Source organism: Sarcophilus harrisii, chromosome 5 (genome assembly GCF_902635505.1).
Source record: "Sarcophilus harrisii chromosome 5, mSarHar1.11, whole genome shotgun sequence".
Lineage (NCBI taxonomy): Eukaryota > Metazoa > Chordata > Mammalia > Dasyuromorphia > Dasyuridae > Sarcophilus > Sarcophilus harrisii.
In genome coordinates, this window is record NC_045430.1 from 103,211,556 (window position 1) to 103,232,972 (window position 21,417).

Here is a 21,417-nt window from a genome sequence, read left to right on the forward strand (position 1 = left end):
TTTTTCTTATCTTGGTTAATTTTATTTATGCAAGATATTTACATTTCATGTAATCAAGATGACCTATTTTGTCTTTCAAAATCTTTATCTTCATCATTAAAACTTTCCATTTCCACTAAAATTCTCCATTTTCCATAAATTATGATGGAATTTTAAAAAAATCTTTGGAGCAGTGGTATTAAACCTTTTCATGACATAGATCCCTCTGGCAATCTGGTAAATGCCTATGGGAATTCTCAGAATAATTTTTTTCTTAAATGCTGAGAATATAAGAAACAGTATTACAAAGGAAACCAATTCTATTGAAATAAAGGCATAATGTTTTTCCCCATCCAAATCCAGATTCCCAAGTCAATCCACAGTTCTTAGGTTAAGAACCCCCAACATTAAGTCATTTTTCCTATTGGAATCTGTCTCTGCCTTTCCTTTCAAAGGCTCTGTTAAACTTGTATAACTTGTTCTTTGGTTTATTTTGATTCAGAAGGTAGAGTTATATGATAGAATGGGAGGAGACAGCAATGGAAACTAATCAGTGTAGTTACTCATTTTTGAAAAGCACCTCTTTATAACATGTTGGTTTCAAGCTACCTTGTCTAATAATTTGCTGATGATGAGTAGCCGCCAAACTATATCAAGCACAAGATTTTGGCTATACCCAGTGGAAACCAGTGGTTTTCTATCTTTTTGCCAAGTGGCTGAGATCACAAAGCTCTCTCTCAAATCATAACAAGGCTCGGGTCTCAAGAGAAACTTTTGGGCATCTTGTCCACTTTCCTACTATTCTCTTACATATTATGACATTAGTCTGGCGATTTGTATTATAGTGTTACATTATAAAGAAGCAAGGCACTGTGGATAGCCAGTTAGCTTTGGAGTCTGAAAGACTTTGGCTTATTAGTTATTCAGCAAAATTACCTCTTTGTGTCTCATTTTTCTTGTCTATAAAATGGGGGTGGGGGAAGAGAGTCTTCCGTTCTAAATCTATGATTTTTTGATAAATCTGGGTACAAGTTCTGTCTTTGGCCAACTCACTCAACCTTTTGCTATTCTAGAATAAGTGGTGCTAACATGCCTTCTCAGTGAAGCATAGACCAGATTAAAATGCAATTAAGGAATATGTTACAGAATAAAAATACAATAAAACATGGGCAATATTCCATTTTAAAACTAAGTTAATATGCTGCCCACAAGGTTTCTTATGTCACTGTAAGAACCTCATTTCTATTGGAGTTTGACACTACTGCTCTAGGGAATCCTTTTCAGTCTTTAAGTTGCAGAGAAATGTTTAGAAGGTATTTTCTCATAACAATAAAATCAGATCTAATCTTTCACCACCAACTTTATTCCACCAGAAACTGAATGGAAAGTTCTAAAGTAGGGCCCAATGTTGAAGATATCCAGTTGTATCTGGAGTTAACTGAAAACAAAGTAAAATCGGACTGTAATTAAAGTAAGAGGGTGCTGGTTTTAAATAGAAGGGAAAGGGGAGGAAAGAAAAGTTGGATTGGACGAGTTCTGATGGTCTCCCTCTACTTAAAGATCATATTTAAGCAACCAGTTTTCCCAAACTTGTCTCTTGTGGCAGGAGTAGTAAATAATTGTAGTAAATAATTAAGGCAATATTTGTTTGCAAAACCCAACATTCAGTCTTATTTTGGTCATTAGCAAAGCACAACTGACAATAGTTTTATTTTCTTACTTCAAGCAAATATTTTTCCACTCTGTTTTATTATAAAAATCAACATTTCATTTGTTACAACTCAACTTATTGGTAATAATCAAAAAGGGGATTTATACAAGGTGTCTGTTTTTATACAGTTTACAAGTAAAGCATTTATTTTACAAAAAAAGGGAAGGGTAAGGGGTGTGTGTGTGTGTGTGTGTGTGTGTGTGAGTTACAATGAAAAAGTGGACAGGGGCTGACCAAATGTTGGTCATTATATTATAAATACATCCTTGCAAAGCACCATTGTACCAAAGTCGATGAACAAGAAACACCAGCTGACTTTAAGACAATGACAAAGATTAAAGCTCAAGAAAAATGAAAAACAAAACAAAAACAAAACAAAAACACAAAGAATAAACATCTGAAAGCAGCACCAAATCCTTCATTTGCAAACAAGGCTAGTCCAGCTTAAGTTTCTTGGTATCCTCTTTATAAAATACATTTCTATTTTTCCTAATAACCTAAACAATTTAACCAAGTCACAATGGATTTAAGAATCAACTTTCATTTTGTTTTGTTTTCAACATGCACTTCTTATTAGGATACCAGAATTAAAGTTTTTATTTTTAAATTCACAACCAACCTTTGGACTAAAATGAAGCATGGACAGTTAAGCAAATGTGTACTATCTAATTCTTTGGTGTCATCATAAAAACAATTATGCTTTGAAAAAAATCAAGAATATAATCTACTTAGCATTAACTCTGGGCACCTAACAAAACATTTTTTTTTCTATGCTGCCTTTGATGCAAAAGGAAATTATTAATTATTTAATAGAAGATTGGCCCTAAATTTGTATTTATTTGATCATTTCCTCTCGTGACAAATGAATGATGGACTAAGAAATGTTTGAACTATCTATTTTGTTGAGGGCATTGAGAGCAATCATTTGCTTTCAAGTTACTTGGCTTAACACAGCAATTCCTCAGTTTCCCTTCAGTTCTAAAGCTAGTTTAATTATGATTCAAGGCTAAAGTCTTTAGAATGTTATTTAGCTAAATGTAGTTCCCTATTAATAACCACTAAGGGCAATTCATTAAGCTTTTAGTCAAACACCAATTTACAAAACTATCATTTTGTGCTTATTTCAAATGAAAAATGACAAATTTTGATATTCTTTTAAAAATACTATCACAGATGTCATTAATGAGAAACATTATTTATGCTAATCCTTGCAGGAACAATGAATAACGTATTAGTGAACATAAGGAAGACTAGGGTCATTTCAGGGTTAGAGATTTGGAAAGAAATATAGACTTCTTCCCATGAATAAGTTTTACAAGTGTTTTATAATCCTTGACTCTAAATTCCCTGAGGATATCTATACCTCAAATGCCTAATACAGGCACTTTTTGAAAATTAATACAATTATTGTCTGGTTTTATTAGCTCTGTGTTTCATTCAAGTGTATCGTCCTTGTTTACTTACAAGGCCATAAGGACTAAAGGCCCTAGTAATTACATTATGGCCATTTGAATGGCCACTACATTACAATATGGCCATTTGAATGGCCTTCTAATTTGGGAAATTAGAAATGTCTTAAATATATAAAAATCTTAAATTCTTTACTAAAAACATCACATCTGTGCTTTGATAACTGATGAATGTAATCATCTTCAATAAGTCAGTGGCATCTGGGAGAAGCAGGACCATTTAGAGCAAAGTCTCCAATGCCATGAATCCCACACAGTCATGGAAGTTTCATTAGCCAGCAGAATAAATACTAAAAATTGACACTAATTTCAATTTTTTTTATAGCAATGAAAATGAAACAGAAAAATGCCACAAAAGTCACACAATGCACTGGATTTTGAGCCAGAAGACCTGGCTTTTAATTTACTTATGTCTCCTTTGGCAAGTCACTTAAAGCCTCTATGTTCATTTATCCATTTATAAAATGCCTACTTCAAAGGGACAGCCATGTGAGAAAAACGCTTTGCTAACCATAAAGTACTACACACATGTGAGAATCTGGAATCTAACACTGATAACAGGCATATTATGTTTTAGGCACTATGACTGGATTTAGTTACAACTTAATTCTCCAACCTCAGATTTTGTAAAATAGTGAAAAGTCAAACTTAAACCATCTTAAGAAATTTCCTCCCAATCATTCCCCAGTCTTTACAAACTGGTCTGTTCTAAGTGAATAAATACTCTAAATGTCATTTCCCTGTGCAGAGAACTCTGCATATCCAGGGCACAGCCAGGGCTTTCTGTTCAGACAAGGTACTGATAGAGACCAGACTTATGATTTCACTGATGTAGGAAACACCCCTCATCAATGCAGATCAGCAACCTTTTCTGCAAGTTACAGCTTCAGAGAGCTGTCTCCAGTATTGACAGATTAAGTGACCTGCACAGTCTGACACAGCCACTATGTGTCAGAGGAGCAGGTCTCTCCAGTTCTGAGTCCAGATTTCCATCTATTACATCTCAGCTGCCGTTTTGCACACAAGCTGCTTTATATAAACCATATAATCAAAGAATCATAGACTTTCAAAGGCACCTTAGAAGTCACTAAAACAAGATCCCTGGTCTACTGGTTCCCAGTCCAATGCTATTTCCAAAACATTATACTGCAGAGTCCAACATGTAGGGGAGGCATTCTTTATGATATGAAGGGTTTGGGGAAAAAATATCATCACAAAATGTTTTAATACTACTGTTAATGCAAAATAAAATGAATTTTATCCATGTTCTAATTAGAAATCTTATTTCAAAATGGAGAGTTTAATTCAAAAGGAAATAAACTCTTCTCAGATTTAGCAAATTCGACTTCTTTTATATTCATTTTGTTCTTTCCAACAAACTCTCTACTCACTTTCATTCCTGGTCAAACAAATGTTCAATAATTCATGTGCAGTTCACTTAGGCTTAACTGTCCAGCAAGGCCAAAAGCTAACAACACTTACACAAATTTATCTATTCTGTCCTAACCAAAAAATACTTCCAGAAACTTTTAAAGAAAAAAAGAGGATACTGAAACTAAGCTGAATTACCTTCAAATGATTTTCAAATAAAAATTGGCACACAAATTAGTATTTTGCAAGAAGAGACCATTGCCATCGCAGTACAAGTACCTGAACTGAGATATAACAAGGCAATATTCTTCTTAGTTCATATAGTGCAAATTCCCACACATGCACCCCTCATGGTAAAGCTGCATATTAAAAAAAATGTAAACAAGTAGATTTCTCAAATTCTGATTGACACCCAGCTATTGATCACCTTATTCTTTTCATAAGGATCATGTTCCCCTTGTGTATTACAAATTACACCTTCAATGTCCATCCTGCCTTAAGACCATAATTGTGTTTTTCATCGCTAAGAAAGGTCATTATCTGCCTGAATGAATAAGACCACTAATTGGAATATCGTTTATGGAAAATGTAGTACTATAACCTATTCTTTGTTTTCAAATAATCTGAGGATAATTTAGAAATAACCTTTTAAATTACCTAATTACCTAAGTATTTTCAATTACTTAAAAAAGTTACTTCTGCTAAAAATATTCAACAGCTTACACTGTTTTGGCATTGGAATTAGAGAGATTTAAGCTACACTTTCACAAGGGCAAAATTAGATAACTTCTTACAACTTTACAAATTTAAATGAAAACATTATTTTAAGTCTTTTCATTTTAAGGAGGAAAGAGCTGGAAACATATAAGGTGATAGTGCTGAGATCATACCATATCTTGTCCCTGATGACTAAGGATGCAGCAGCCTTAATACTTAGGCAGATAAGAGTACAAAAGATTTTTCTTTTCCCCTTCCACCTCAGTTTTGGCAACTAAAGAATCAACAAATAATTCACCTTCCCATTCAGTTCAAACAGATTTCTTGTCTAAATGATTAAATAGCAATAATTTCGATCAAAATAAATTTGGAGAGAGAACATATTTTAAAAATAAACATGAAGTGAATTAAGCATAATTTGGTTAAGAATAATTTGAAACAACAACAACAACAACAACAACAACAACATTACTTATATTCACAGTGGAAAACACTAAGTATTAAACTCATGCCACACAAGAAGAGGTATGTAAAAGTCATGCTGAGAAAACTGGCTTACTGAACATGAAAGAACAGAGTTAATATATAGATTGGAAAACTTCCAATGAGTTCATTTTTTTAATAGATTGTCTCCAATAGGTTTAAATGCTTTGTACTCAGAAAATATATATATGTGTGTATATATATATATATTTATATAAAATGATTTATACTGTGATATACACTGAAAGTACTGCAAGGATATATGATTAATTTACAATAGACTATAATTCATAAACACTGTCTATAGCATGTCATAGAAAATATTGACATATCTGTGAGCATTGAAGGAAAGATATCTTAGGAAGGGAAATAGATAATAATATGTTTAACTTGTGAACATTATGCAGAAGAAAGAGTCAAGTTGGAGAACTGAGCCTACTGGGAAATGGAAATGATTATAAAACATATTCCAATTAGAAAACTCCTCTATTATTAGTTGTAAAATAATTTTTAAAAAAATAAATCATGGTGTCTTGACTAAAGCATCCATAGGACTGTCAGGGAAAGGAGGTAAGACAGATGGCCTAGGGAGAATATTAGTTTCAAACAGAGATGGAGGTTCCAGGGTAGAGATGAGTATGTGTTTGTGTGTGTTTGTGACAAATAAACACGCACACACACACACAATTTTGTGATATGATACTGGACAATTGATGTACTCTTCCCAAAAGAAACCATCATAAAATGGACTATTTTAAAAGTATATATATATTTTCATTGCTAAAATCACTGTATTCCTATAGAAAACAAAGCCCTTTGTTAGTAACTTTTCTTTCTCCTACCCCATATTTAAACTTCAGCTGTTAACCCTCCATTGTTAACATGAAGGATAATTAGCAACTTCAAAGTACCTATGGTTTGCTGCTCTGAGGTGATGGTCATGGACCTTTTTTCTTTTTTTGGTATCAACAAAGCCCACATCTTACTAGACAGTGATTCACCTTTGTCTTTCTGTTTCCTATGTATATTCACAGTCACTTCCCTGGGTTTAAGGCATGATTTGTGTATTCAGTTTGTAAAAATAAAAATTTTTAGTACAAATTTATTTTATACAAATTTTTTTTTATGGCACAAGCAGCAACTTTGCTGTTAAGAAAATATATAAATATTCTTTTCTTCTGTACAAATATCTCCAGTATTCCCCACCCCATTTAAAACTCTTATCTGTACATGGTCTGCCTCACCTTTCTCTGATAGCTCCCTCCCCCCCTCCAGATCTCAACCAATTTGTATTTACACTTTTATATTGGAGGCAGTCAGAGGAGGGGGGGGCCCTCCTCAGGAGGAGTCTGTACAGGGGGATGGTGGAGGTGGATAGAGGTGGTGAGAGTAGCTCCTCTCTGTGTAGGGGGAAGGGGGGCAGCTTTCATAGTTTTCTTCGGCTGACAGATACTGGCTTCGCGGAGTGGGAGGTGGGGGCACAGGCTCAGAGTCATAGTTTAAGTCACTGGTGTAGCCCTTGGCTGCTGCCACTGTGGTGATCCTCCGGCTCGGGGCGTAGTCGCTGTCACAGACATCAGTGCTGCATGGAGTGGTGGGTGGCGCAAAGTGGCGGTAACTGTAGGGTCTGTAGCTAGGAGGAGAAAGAGCAGAGGGCAGTTTCATTGCATAAGAAGTGATGGTCTTCATCACAAACAGTATTACCAGGAGTTCGTTGAGGAGGAAAAACCCACATGGAGAAATGCTTTTAGAGCATCAGCCCAGCCACACACATCAGCTCAGGCTTGTTAAAAAAAATTTCTCTTTGGGAAGAGATAAAGATGGCAAAAGTAGAGAGAAAAAGGAAGATAGTGTGCACATGGGTATGTTTACACACTAAAAAAGGATATTTACAACTTTACAAATTTAAATGAAAACATTATTTTAAATCTTTTCATTTTGAGGAGGAAAGAGCTGGAAACATATAAGGTGACAGTGCTGAGATCATACCATATCTTGTCCTCAACAGGGCAGTACCGTAGATTGCTTATAAAGGAAAAAAGAAATCTCTGGAAACACGCTGGCCAATGGCTAGCCTGCTGGTGAGGCAGCTGCGCTGTGCCACAAGAGTCCTACACTTGGGATAAGAGCCAAGTTCAAATCCTGCCTCAGAGACATGCTAGCTGTGTGATCCTTGACGAGTCACTTAACCCTTTCCTGCCTCACAGTTTCTTCATTTTTAAACTGGAGACCATAACAGGGACTACTTCCCACAGTGTTTCCATGAAGATAAAAAGAGATAATATGTATAGAGTACTTTGCCAACCTTAAAGTGCTGTATAAATGCTAGTTCTTGCTACTGTGAAGGAGAATACATCGCTGGTTTGTTTTTTGTTTGTTTTTTTTTAAACACAGAAATTCCTTCAAGTATATTACAAGAAAAATTTGATTATCCCTATTGGAGGACTTTAAAAGACTCATTCATTATCATGTTGGGCCTTTGTTTTGTCTTCTTTGTCATCCAAATTTTAACAATTATTCACTTTATACTTCATGAAAAATGAAAACTAGAACTTAAAAACTATTTAGCTCATTTTACAGATAAAGGTACTGAGGGTCAGAGAAGACCAATACCTTGATCAAGGGCATATAGCTAGTTAGTGATAGAGCTGGGACCATGAATCACATTTCCTGACTCCAACACTCAGAGCCAACTGAAGTCCAAAATACTAAGAAGAAAGCGAGCTCACTAGTGGAAACGAAGACTAAGCTGGTTCAACAGCTATTTCTTTCTTTATCTTGCTCTTATTTTCCTGAACAAACCCTAATTATCTTTTTTCATAACAGTTCCAATAAAGGTATGTTAATAATCTACAATTTCTGTGGAATGAAAGGGCAGGTATAATGGGGGGAGGGGGGGAATTGAAACAAGGGGAGGTATATGAACAAAATAAAGTAAGTGACATTCTTGAGTTATTTCGGTCAGTCTGTCCTTCACATAGTAATGTCCAAGGATCCCAACCATTCAGTTTCCTTGCCTCACAAGAAATTGCAGAAGAAGGAAGCCAGTACGTCACACACACACACACACCCCCCTCCCCCTTGGCAAGATCTCAAAATTCTTCACTATTAATGCTGCTGCTCCATCATAGTTCTCTCTGGTGCCAGCATTTTAGAAATTCTAGGAGGGGAAATAACAGTATGTTAAAAGAATATGAATCTGTAATGCTGGCGTTGCATGGCTCCCTGCTCTTGGTCATGTGGCCATTACCTACTTCTTGTTACTTCTGGTCCCAAACTAGGATGCATTTTCCACTTTAAAAAAAAAAAAACACTTTGATTTGTGCTAAGAACCAATGATGGAGGAAGGTAAAGAGGCTAAGTGAGAGGGAAAAAAAGACCTTTAATACCTGTAGGATCTATGAGTAGAAGGGCTGTTTGAAGAATAACCAAATTCCATAGTATAATGTGAACGCTCTGTAGCTGGGGATGGAGGAGGGTTCAAAATCTAAAAGAAAACATGAGATAAGTAATTAAGGAGAAATTACTTTACCCCCAAAAAAGGATAACTGAGTTTTTTGCCCCAATTTCTCTGTCCCCTAAATATATACTCCATTCTATAAAATATATCCTTAAAAAAAAAAAAGGATAACAAAATGTGAATTCTGTGGTCCACATATAAATTTCATTTAATATAACAGAATGTTAATACAGATGGGACAAAAACACAGTTTTAAAAATTCTTGTCTAAATGTTTCTAAGAGAAAATATAATTACACAGGGCAGAATTATTGATACTAGAATGGGTATTCTAAGAGAAGAAATTTTGACAGCACTCTTTCTTATTTGATCAGTTTCGTGGAACGAACACCTTCAAGTCTCTTAGAAGTCATCTAGGATATTTAACTGAGAGTACTTTTCTTTTTGAAGAAATTTGAAGAAATTGAAATTTGCAATAATAATTTTATCCATCAACCCATAGATACCCTGCCTAGTTCTTACAGATTTGTTCATTTTATAGGTAAGTTTAGAGGTTAGACTTATTGGATAGGAAACTTCTAACTTATAGTCTTATCTACTTAATTTTAAAACCAATAATATTCATTTTAGGAATCAATAAAACCACAAAGACCCTGCTGTGATGCATCATTAAAAGTGATTAAGATATCAAGTTACAAAAAGGAATAAAATATTTAAATTTGAATAGAAATGTAAAAAAAAAGTTTGAAAGTCGATTTTCTTAATTTAAAAAAATTATCCAATAAGCTTATTCCCTCCCTCATTTGAAGATATATTATTTAAAGTTGCAGCACATTTTTTTGAGAGGAGCACTATTGCAGAAGCAAAGAAAGAAAAACAGGAAGTACTAAAAGAAAACATTTACCCCGGGGAAATAGGTGCCTTTTGTACTTGAAGAACTACTAGATGATGCTCCAGTGACATGAGCTCTGTCATAAGGTGGTCCACTGCTTCCACCCATGATACTGAGGGAACTAATCATTGATTTGCCACGAGACATTCCTAAAATAAAAGACAGAAAACAAGGTATTAATTAATCTGCATTTAAACTTGAAAACATTATTCAATCTTATAAACCCAATAAAGATAACACACACACAAAAATAGCAATCTAAACTCTTTCTTCCCACTTTTACTTTGATGTTTCTGAATGGAAAGAGTAGACATAATACTACAATTTATTTAACTGTATGTTGTTTTAGTTTGATAGCTGCCATTAGACTATGGCTTTGCAATATGAAAAATACGTTTTGCATGATTATACATGTATTACAAAAGACAGGGCAGAAAGAAAACGTTTATGCGGGGTAGTAGAAATAGACATGTAATAGGGGATAAATATAAAAATCTATGCATATTTCTGGCACTATCCCAAATTATTTAGATATATATTTTAAATAATGAAACTTAGAAAAATTTGCTTACAAAATCACCCTCACAAAGCCTCTGGGAGGCATTTATTTCTATCTTTAAAAGAAAATTGAGGACTTATTTGGAGAAGGGAAATTTTAATTCTATATTTAAATATTTTCCTTTATATCCTGGTCAGCCTCTCTGGTATTTCTGGTTGTTCCACAAGAGAGGAACCCTCATCCCAGTGCTGTCATAGGGCCAGTTGCTACTATTATTGACAGAAAGACTTCTTAATTGCTTATTTTCTTACTTCCTGTTCCTTCTCTAGCATCAGGACCCCTGCGATTCCCTCTAAAAGTTAGCCTGTTGTAATGTTATTTCTTCCCCTTCTCCCAATGCATGGATATGCTGCCCTTATTTTAAGCAAAGGGAACAATCCACAGGTTGCAAATAAAATAATTCTTAATTTTTTATTTGCCATTTTATTATATACCTTGTAGTAACTTTCACAAAGTATAGCCTTTAAATAGAACAGAAAAGGGGAAGCAACAACAATTTTGTAAAAAAAAAAAGTCAGTGTACATTAAGAAGGAACAATATTATAATGGAATTTGATTTTTATCTCAATAATCCTCCATCATTAACTCACCTGGCAGAGAACCTGAAAGAGAACTAGGGTGAGGCACATAACCAAGGGGCACAGATGCTGGTCCATGAACTACATAGTCGTTTGTCATTGTCTCTCCATCTCCCTTCATTCGTGGACAGAACACCCTCTGACAGATGAAGTACATGGCTCCAAACAAAAAAATAGTGAGGATCACTCCAATCACTGAGCCAACTGTATTGGTGGCCTGTGGGGTTGGCTCCTCAGTTGGATCTGAAATGGAGAAGACAAGGATTTTCTAAAAAAGAGCAACATACTATCCAATCAAGTTAGCAAGCATTTATTAAGTGCCTACTTTCAGCCAGACACCGTACTAAATGCTAGGAAAACAAAAAGGCCACCAAACAAAAACATACTCCCAAGGACTTTGCAGTCCAATCCCTATCTATTAGGTATATTGAGACAGGAGTGGGAGGAGACGACATGCAAACACTTATGTACAATCAACCTAATAAAAACAAAGTGGAAATAATCTTAGAGGAATAGTATTAAAATTAGAGAAGTATGGGAAAGACTTCTTGCAGAAGTAGGATTTTAGCTGAGATCTGAAGGAGATATAGGTTAAGAAGACAGAGAAAATTGCAGGCATAGGGGACAGCCTTGAAAATACATGGAATTAGGAGATGGAGTTATTATATGTGTAAGGAACAGCACGGAAGCTAGTATCACTAGATTGAAAAATGTATGAAGGGTAGGACAACAAGAGTAGGAAAGGTAAAAGGGAGGAGGACCATGGGCTTTAAAAGTCAGAGAAGATTTTATATTTGATTCTGGAAATAATATGGATTCATTGGAGTTTATTCAACAGAAGAGGATATGGTCAGTCCTGTACTATAGGAAGATCTACTTGACAACTGAGTAGAGTACTGATTGGAAAGAGCAAGGAGAACCAGAAGACTACTCAGTAGTGTAAGCATCATTGATAAAGTCCTGGGATCAAGGTGTTAGCATTGTCAGAGGAGAGAAGGAGACATATACAAGTGACATTATTAATAGGATATACTTACTGGATACAAGGGGTGAGAGAGAAGTGAAAGATGATCCTAGGTTATGATCCTGAGTGAGTGGGAGGATAGTGTAATAGGAAGTAAACAGGAAAATTAGGAAGAGGGAAAGATTTAGGGGGAAAGATAATGAATTCAGTTTTAAACATGTTGAGTTTAAAGTTTACATCTAATTCAAGATATAAAATGCAGAGCTGAAAATTCAAGACTGAAGCCAGGTGAGGCCTCCAGTTAGGGTAACTCTAAGTAAGAGAGTTGATGTAATCATCAAGTGAAACAATATAAAGGGAGAAAAAAAGAGGACCCAGGATTGAGCCCAGGGGGGACACTGAAGAATCCGCAAAGGAGGCTAAAAAGGAATGATAAAGCAGGTAGTAAGGGAAAGGGGTTTATCTTGGCAAAAAGAAGACCCATCTTTTCATGAATGTGAATGAAGGAAAAGTCTTTGAGTGAGGTCAGATAAAGAAGAAAGGATAAAGAAGGAGCACTTGGCAAATGGCCTCAATTTTATGAAATATGAGACAAGTTTCTCAGCTGAGAAAATTGGGACAAAGAAAAGCCATAGGAGGTTTGAGGAGGGATAAAAATTATTGAAAAGAGCTATTATAGAGAACTAGATGGCGAGAAAGTGAACTGGAGGGAGTTGTAAAAGGACTATCTTGCCCTAATCACAATGATGCCAGCAGAGTTTTGTGATTTTTCTCTTGTTCCTTCAATAGCACATGAGTAGGAGCAAATTGCAGATGGTGGAAATGAATCAAAACTTAAGCTTGGCAAGGCAAGATTGTCTCAGGGAGAGTTGAGAGTTGAATTGATTCAGTAGGGGATCAAGAAAATGACAAATGTTGGAGGAACTAAGAGAAACTGGAAAAAACAGAAACACTAAAGACTGTTGGTGGAGCTGTGAAATGATCCAGCCATCCTAAATTCCTGAATTTGGAACGATGCCCCCCAAACTGTTAAATTGGGCCTACTCTTGACCCAGCAATACCACTGCTATGCTTACACCCCAAAGGAATCAAAGAAAGAGGAAAAGGACTCCTGTGTATAAAAATATGTAAAATAGCTCTTTTTATGATGATTAATAACTGGTAACTAAGGCTTATTAACTGAATAAATTTTGGCATATGGATAATAACGCACTCTTGTAGTTCACAAGAAATGCTGAAAAGAACTGCCTTAGAAAAATCTTTGAAGACCTTTATGAACTGATGCAAAACAAAGTGAGCAGAATTAAAAGCAAAATTCAAATACCAACAACATTATAAAGACAAATGACTCTGAAAGACTTAACTCTAACACAATGACAAAATCATGTTTTAGGAGACCAATCTTGATATATGCTACCCATTTCCTAACAAAGAGGTGATAAATTCACAATGCAGATTGAGATATGTATTTTTCAACATGGCCAATATGGCAATCTGCTTTGACCATGCATATATTTTTAAAAGATCTTGGATTTGTTTTCCTCTTTTTCCCAATAGGGAGGCTAATTTTTGATTTGAATGAGAAGAAAAAAAAGCTTGTTAATTTAAAAAAAAAATTAACATAAAGCGAAAAGAATGGACTAAATGAACTACAGTGTTTTAATAAAAGGCTGAATTATAAACCTCAATGGAAATGACCCTGACCAGAAGATTTTTTTTCCTTTTTCTAAGCATATGGAACAAATACACATGTATATGCACATAAGCATACAGATTCAAAGAAAGTATGTTTTCTTAATCTAACAAACACCCAAGATTAGCCATAAGTAAAGGAGAAATGAAACAAAATGCTAGGAAGCAAAACTGCTCAGCATTTTGAAAAAGGTAAAATAGAGAGTCTTTATGGCTTTGAACACTCACAGCATAAACAATAATCACTGGAAGGAGTTTATCTTATCATTAATATGTTATTGGAATAGAATATCATGGTAAGAAGAGGAAAAACAAAAAGTATATTTTTAAAAACCATTACATAATTCCCCTTTTCTTTCTCCCTCCCCTTTTAATGGTGATTTCAAGGATTGTAACCCCACTTACAACAATCTAGCTCATCTGACTTGTCACTGCAGTCCACATTATTATCACATTTCTTGTGCTTTCCAATGCATTGTCCATTGGTACAACGGAACTGATCAATTAAACAAAGCACTAGACAAAACGCAAAAAAATTGTCACAATTATTTAAAACAGAATCTGGCAAAAATTCTGAAACATGTATTCAGGAAATGCAAAGAAAAAGCAATTATATTATTAGAAGTGACCTGAGAAAAACTCCATAGTATTTTCATAGGTGGAATGAGAATATATAGGAATGAACAGAATGAAAATAAATCCATCAATAATTTCCCATTTTGTTCTTAGTCAACTTCTATTTTCAATGTCTACTAAAGAGAGCAAGTTTTTAGTTATATTAAAGGGAGAGAGGGAATGAGAAAAGTAAGTGGAATGTTTAATTTTCTCAAGGATTGAACACCACAAATTCAGTATCTTGGCCAAAAATTAAGTTCCTTTTCAACTGTAGACTCTAAACATCCCTCCTTTCATACCCTAGACCCATTTTAAATTTCTGATAATAATTATACAGAACAATTTGTCTTTGCTTGAGAAATGAATGAAAATACCTTTTGCTCAGAAATAATTTAGTACAAGGCACTAAAAACCTAACCAAATTAATTAACTCAAAGGAAAAGGATTCCAACAATTTCAAAAACATGCTTTTGACATGCACTGAAAAATATTTTACCTTCACAGTTCTTCTCATCTGACTTGTCTTGGCAATTGGCATCTCCATTGCATCGAAGGACGCCATCAATGCACTGCCCACTAGCACACTGAAACTGGGATTCTGAGCAGACAGGACAATTTAACTCATCACTGTGGTCTTCACATTCAGTGAATCCATCACATCGCCAAGCCACAGGGATGCAGTCAATCTCTCCCGTGAAACATGTGAACTGCTGAGGGGAGCACGTTGGAGGCTCTTCAAATGAACAGAATGAAGTAGAGAAAAAAAAAAAAAAAAACTTACTACTAGGTACACAATATATAGTAGTAAATGACCACAGCAATCTAGTGTTTGATAAACCAAAAGATTCATGCTTTTGGAGGAAGAACTCACTATTTGGAAAAAAAAAAAAAAAAAAAAAAAAACTTGCTGGGAAAATTGAAAATTAGATTGTCAGAAACTAGGTACAGCCAATATATGACACTGTACATAAAATAAGATCAAAATAGACACATGATGTAGACATTAAGAATGATATGATAAAGCAAATTAGGGAACCTAGAAAATTTTACCTGTCATATCAATAGATAAGGGAAGAATTTCTCTCAAACAAGAGAGTGAGAGTGAGCGCAAAAGTGAGACAGAGAGGATCATGGGAAGTAAAATGAATGATTATAATACTTGAACTTTAAAGACTTTTGCACAAACAAAACTACTGTTACCAAAATTAGAAGGAAAACAGGAAACTAGGAGAAAGAGGGAATTTTTTCAATGACAAGTCTCTCTGTTAAAGGCCTCATTTCTTCAACGTATATACTAAATTTATAAAAATAACAGCCAATGGGGCAGCTAAATAGAGCACCAGCCCTTAAGTCAGGAAGACCTGAATTCAAATCTGGCCTCAGAAACCTAAAACTTGCTACCTATGTGATTCTGGGTAAGTCACTTAACCCCAATTGCCTCAGTGTCCCTCCCCCTCCACCCCCCAAAAAAATTACAGCCAATGCTCAACTGATAAATAGTCAAAAAATATGAACAGGCAATTTTCAAAAAAAAGAAATCAAAGCAATGAATACCTAGGCACACTAAAACTATTCTGAAGTACTACCTCATTGGCTATCAGATTGGTTAACATGACAGAAAAGGAAAATGACAATAAAATGCTGGAAGAAATGTGGAATCCTATGGACACAAATACACTATTTATAGGTTGCAAACTACTCGAATGATATTGGAGACCAATTTGGAACCATGCTCAGAGGGTTATGAACTTGTACATACCTTTTGATTCAGTAATACTAGTTCTTTATCCCAAAGAGATTTTATTAAAAAGAAAGAAATAGATATATATGTACAAAATTATTTATAGCAAAATTTTTTTATAGTGGTAAAGAACTGAAAATAGAGGGGATGCCTATCAATTAGGGAATGGCTGAACGAGTTGTGGTATAGGATTGTGATGGAATACTAATGTGCCATAAGAAATGACAAGTAGGATGATTTTAGAAAAACATGGGAAGACTTAAATGAACCATTGCAAAATAAAATGAGCAGAACTGGAACAATACTGTGCACAGTAACAGCAACACTGTTGATTTAGCTCTTTCCAGCAATACAATGACACAAGACAATTCCAAAAGATCTGTGATGGAAAATACTATCCATATCCAGAGAAAGACTATGGAGTCTGAATGCAGACCAAAGCATACTATTTTCATTTTTTTTTCCCTCTCATGGTTTTTCCTTTTTGTTCTGATTCTTATTTTACAATAGGACTAATGTCAAAATGTTTAATATGATTGTACATGTACAACCTATATGAGATTGCTTGTTGTCTTGGGAAAGGGATAAAGGGAAGAAAGAAGAAAAAACTGAAACTCAAAATCTTATAAAAATGAATATTGAATACTATCTTTACATGTAATTGAAAAAACAAAATACTTTTAAGAAAAAAAATTTTCACAGCTAAAAATTACAATTAAAAAATAAAAAATTTATAAAAAGTAAGGCTTTCACATACACCACTTTTTTAAATTAAAAAAAAAAAAGGAATATGAGTAGAAGCAGCAATAAACATGACATACTAATAGGATAGTGAGGACACCAGACAGATTAAAACAATGAGTAATTGTTACAGAGTAATCTGAAATAAGAATATTTGATAAAGAGGAAAGGATCAGATTATGGATCAATTTTGATTGAATCACTTTATTTTAAAAAGCCTTTATTCAAAATTCACTTTTTACTAGGCACTTATAAAAGCTCAGTCTAACAAAGACAAAAAAAAAAAATGTTTCCTCATTTCATGTAACTTACATTCTAATAGAGAAACCACCATTTCTCCCCACTACACACACAACATCTCTTTTTCATACAAGATACTCCACCTACAATGTCCTACCTTTGTACTAGATGTTTCCCATGCCTAGAAAGTACTTTTCACTTTCATCTCTCTTCAAGCTTAAATACCACCTTCTACACAAAGTCTTTTCTGATCCAAACTATAAGTACCCTCTCTCTATCTCCCTTACATTTCACTACTTGTATTGATTTTATATTGTGTATATGCTTTGTAACTTGCTAATATTATTTTATTTTTCCAAATTCATGCAAAGAGTTCTCAACAATCACCTTTGCATTTCTCCCTCTCTGCCTCCCCAAGACAGCAAGCAATATGATATAAGTTAAATTATATTTATATATTTATCATGCCGCACAAGAAAAATCACATCAAAAGGGAAAAAACACAAGAACAAAAAAATACAAGCAAACCAACAACAACAACAAAAAAGTGAAAATACTATGTTTTGATCCACATTTAGTCTCCACAGTTCTCTCTCTGGAAACAGATGGCTCTTTTCTATCACAAGTCTATTGGAACTGCCTTGAATCACTTCATTGTTGAAAAGAGCCAAGTCCATCACAGTTGATCATCTCATAATCTTGTTACTGTGTATAATTTCTCTTGGTTCTGTTCATTTCATTTAGCATCAGTTCATGTAAGTCTTCCCACGCTTTTCTGAAATCATCCTGATCATTTCTTATAGAACAATCATAATATTCCATTACATTCATATATCAAAACTTATTCAGCCAGTACCCAACTGATGGATATCCACTTAAGTTCCAGGTATTTGCCAATGTATATGCTCATGTATGTACATTGTCTTCCCCAATGGAATGTAAATTCACTGAGAATAGGAACTGTTTTATTTTCTGTATCTGTATCCCCAGCACTTAGCACAGTATCTGACACATAGTCAATGTTAAACAAATGGTTATTGGTTGACTAATTAAAATATATGTATAATATATGCAGAATGAACAGAAGGGAACTTTGCAAGGGAGCACACCAGCAGCTGGGGGATCTACAAAGGCTTCAACTGGAATGTGGCATTTCAGCAGCAGAGGTCAGAAAGGAGAGTATTACAGGCACAGGGAAGAGCCAAGGCAAAAAATGAAGATAGATACAGTGCTCTATACATAGAACAGAGAGCAGGACAGCAAAGCTGGATGTAGAGTATGTGAAAGGAATAAAAGGGTAGAAAGGTCTGGGATGTGAGTTTACCAAGCAGATGGATGATATTGTCAGACTTGAACTTGAGGAAAATCACTTTGGCATCCCTATGGAGGATGCACAGGGAGATGGATTAGAAGTTACTGGTGAGAGATGATAAAAGTCTAAATTATGTAGTAATAGTGTGAGCAGTGAGGAGAGATTATGACTTGGCAACTAGCTGCATAGGTGAGTAAAACTAAAGAGTTGAGGATGATACTAAATTTGCAAACTATGGTGGATTACAAGAATAGTAGCACCTTCAAAAGTACTAGGGAAGTTCAGAAAAAGGAAAAGGGAAGAGGATAAGGGAGCAAATTAATACTTTTGAACATGACATTAACATGAAAAAAGCACTTAAGGAAAATCTCTTTGGAGAGGGCAAGACTAAATCAGAGAGGCCAGCAAGGAAATTTTTCAAGTAAGACATATATTAAGTAATGAGTTCCTGCATGCAGTAGGGTACTATGAAAAGGCATGAGAGGATGAATTTGAGAGTTTTGGCTAACATTTATTAAGTGCCCAATATGTGGAACATAGTACTATATTAGATAATGGAGCAGATTTTTTTTTTTAGTCCACATCTGTAATTTTATCATTGCAGACAACTCTCAATATGAAAACATATGCATTAATGGGAATTAATGCAGGATAGCATCTCTGATTTATTATCTTAAAATTTATTCATTTATCTCTTATGTATTGTTTCTAAGATTTACTGTCTTAAGAGAGTTGCCTAGTTGAGGTTAAGTGAATTGTCCTGTTACAGAAAGTTAACCACACTGAAGATTGTTCAGGAGCCCCCAAATTTTGGTTTTTTCCCTTCTGTGTCAATCCTGGAACCAAAATCTTATATTCACTTACATGCTCTTTTTTTGTGGTGACTCTTTCTAATGTCTATCCTAAGGCACTGTATATAATTTCTTAAGAAAAATTCTATTTTCCCTTAAACCAAAGTTGTTCGATGTAACCTACCCAGCAACTAAGTATCCTTTATTATAGCTTATTTCTTTCAGAATTCAAAGTGAAAAATTTTAAACTGCAGCTTTGATGAGGCATATGAGGATTACCACTGATGTCACAGCATTATCTAGTGGACCTTCTATTACTTATGACTAATTCCTGTTAGAGATCAACAAGACCATAGATTTTATTTTCTCCTCTGTTGTTTTTTGTTTGTTTTTTTTCATTTGGGACATAGAGACTAAAAGAAATAATTACCTATATTAGCTGGCATAAAAAAGCTAAGAAAATAAAAAAGTTTTTAGTGCCCCAAAGAACTATCTAGGTCTTTCCTAATAACTGTCTTAAAAGAATTTCAAAATAACAGATTTGTATTTACTACTCCATAATCCTTGTCCTGCCTCCACATAACACACACATTTTAAATATTGGAAACTGGCTCCTTTAGCTACTTGTCACTTTGGAAAGAAATGTTGCCAAAGAATGGTCTCTCCACTTCTTTCCATTCAGAATAAAAACATCCGGTGATGTCTGACCAAAGAAGGAACATTTCTCAGTGGAACTCAAAAGGATGTAACTGCCTCAGGATAAAGATAGTTAATTACTTCTCTATTCTGAGGTCTCAGTGATCAGGTAAAAACAGGGTCATCCAAAAAAAGGATAAAGAAGAGACACTGCAGAGACTACATTTAACCCTACTTGATAAATTTGTTTCAGGTTTTTTCCACACTTGAAGGCAAATATATTATAAAAAGGATTTAAGTCAGCTTTGAGGGGGAATGGCTGTCTACAGAGGCAGCTCCAATAGTGATGGAAAAGATGGCACAGGCTTTCTATAAATAAAAGATTTTCTGGAGTTGCCTGAGATAAGTAGGGAAATATGATACAAAAAAAGGGATTCTCTTTCATTCTCTTCTCCTGCCCCAGGTTGAATAACACTCATTACATTGGTTTTAGAAAAAATAATCCTGAACACACCGTTTTCCTCATATTTATTTATGGATATAATTTCATTCTTATGCTTACAGAGATGGCTAAAAAAGGATTTTTGTCTGGTGGTTAATTTTTTCTAGTTTTTTGAAAATGGCCTCAGAAACAAGAAATAATGTTTCAGACCTTCTCTGTACTTGAAGCCTTTATCTATAACTATCTATAAAGTTAAGGGGGGAGGCAGAGAGAAACTGCTGTTTAATAGGTATTTTTAAAAGATAATGCTGTTACCAGTCCCCAAACCTGTTCAAGCAACACAAAGCCAAAACAGGAAATGTTTTCAAAAACTCACATCTGATTCTATGGTCTATGAGGAGTATGCTTGAATAATCTTCAGATTTAACTGGAACAGTTTTTGTTCTTTTGGATATTTTCCTAAATACAAAAGTAATTCTACATAACAGTGGGCTGAGACTGTTGGAGTGGAATAATTCATTGTTACTTACTTTTTTTTTAAATTTATATTCAGAGTTTGATGCTACCTTAATCCCAAGAATTTATTTTCTATTCTAAAAGTTTTGAAGCTTAGGACTCTTTTATGTTGATAATTCTAGCCTTGGAACATCAATGTACTTGGTACACAAAAGAGGTAGCATGGTAGAGTGTCCAACTTCTTAAATGTGATTAGCAACTGCATATGAAGTCTCATAACTGAATGTAGGGGTCACAAAATTATGTTTTATTATCAGTAAATGTTTGGTTTGTATACCTATTTTATATACTCCATACCTGGAGTCACAAAAACATTTCATGGGGAAAAAAGGGATTATGAATGAAAAAAAGTTTAAGAAGTCCCGCTATAGTGGAAAGAGAGCTGCTCTCGCTAACAAGATGCCCTAAATTTAAGTCTTGCTTCTAATACATATTGGTTATATATGAATTTGAGCAAATCATTTGACCTCTTAGTTCTCTAGACAACTCTCTAACACTATAAGTAAGAG

The 21,417-nt window shown here is 34.5% G+C and overlaps 1 protein-coding gene across 1 annotated transcript in view; it reads right to left on the minus strand.

The window, feature by feature from the left end:
* Positions 1-1,709: 1,709 nt before the first annotated feature.
* LRP6 (LDL receptor related protein 6) overlaps positions 1,710-21,417 on the minus strand; it is a 129,372-nt gene continuing 109,664 nt past the window's right edge. The window contains exons 18-23 of the mRNA XM_023504584.2: positions 14,986-15,222; positions 14,280-14,390; positions 11,231-11,461; positions 10,094-10,230; positions 9,120-9,217; positions 1,710-7,363 (exon numbers count right to left, since the gene is read on the minus strand). Of these exons, the coding sequence (XP_023360352.1) occupies positions 7,069-7,363; positions 9,120-9,217; positions 10,094-10,230; positions 11,231-11,461; positions 14,280-14,390; positions 14,986-15,222 (1,109 nt within the window). The 3' untranslated portion in view covers positions 1,710-7,068. The remainder of the gene's footprint in view (positions 7,364-9,119; positions 9,218-10,093; positions 10,231-11,230; positions 11,462-14,279; positions 14,391-14,985; positions 15,223-21,417) is intronic.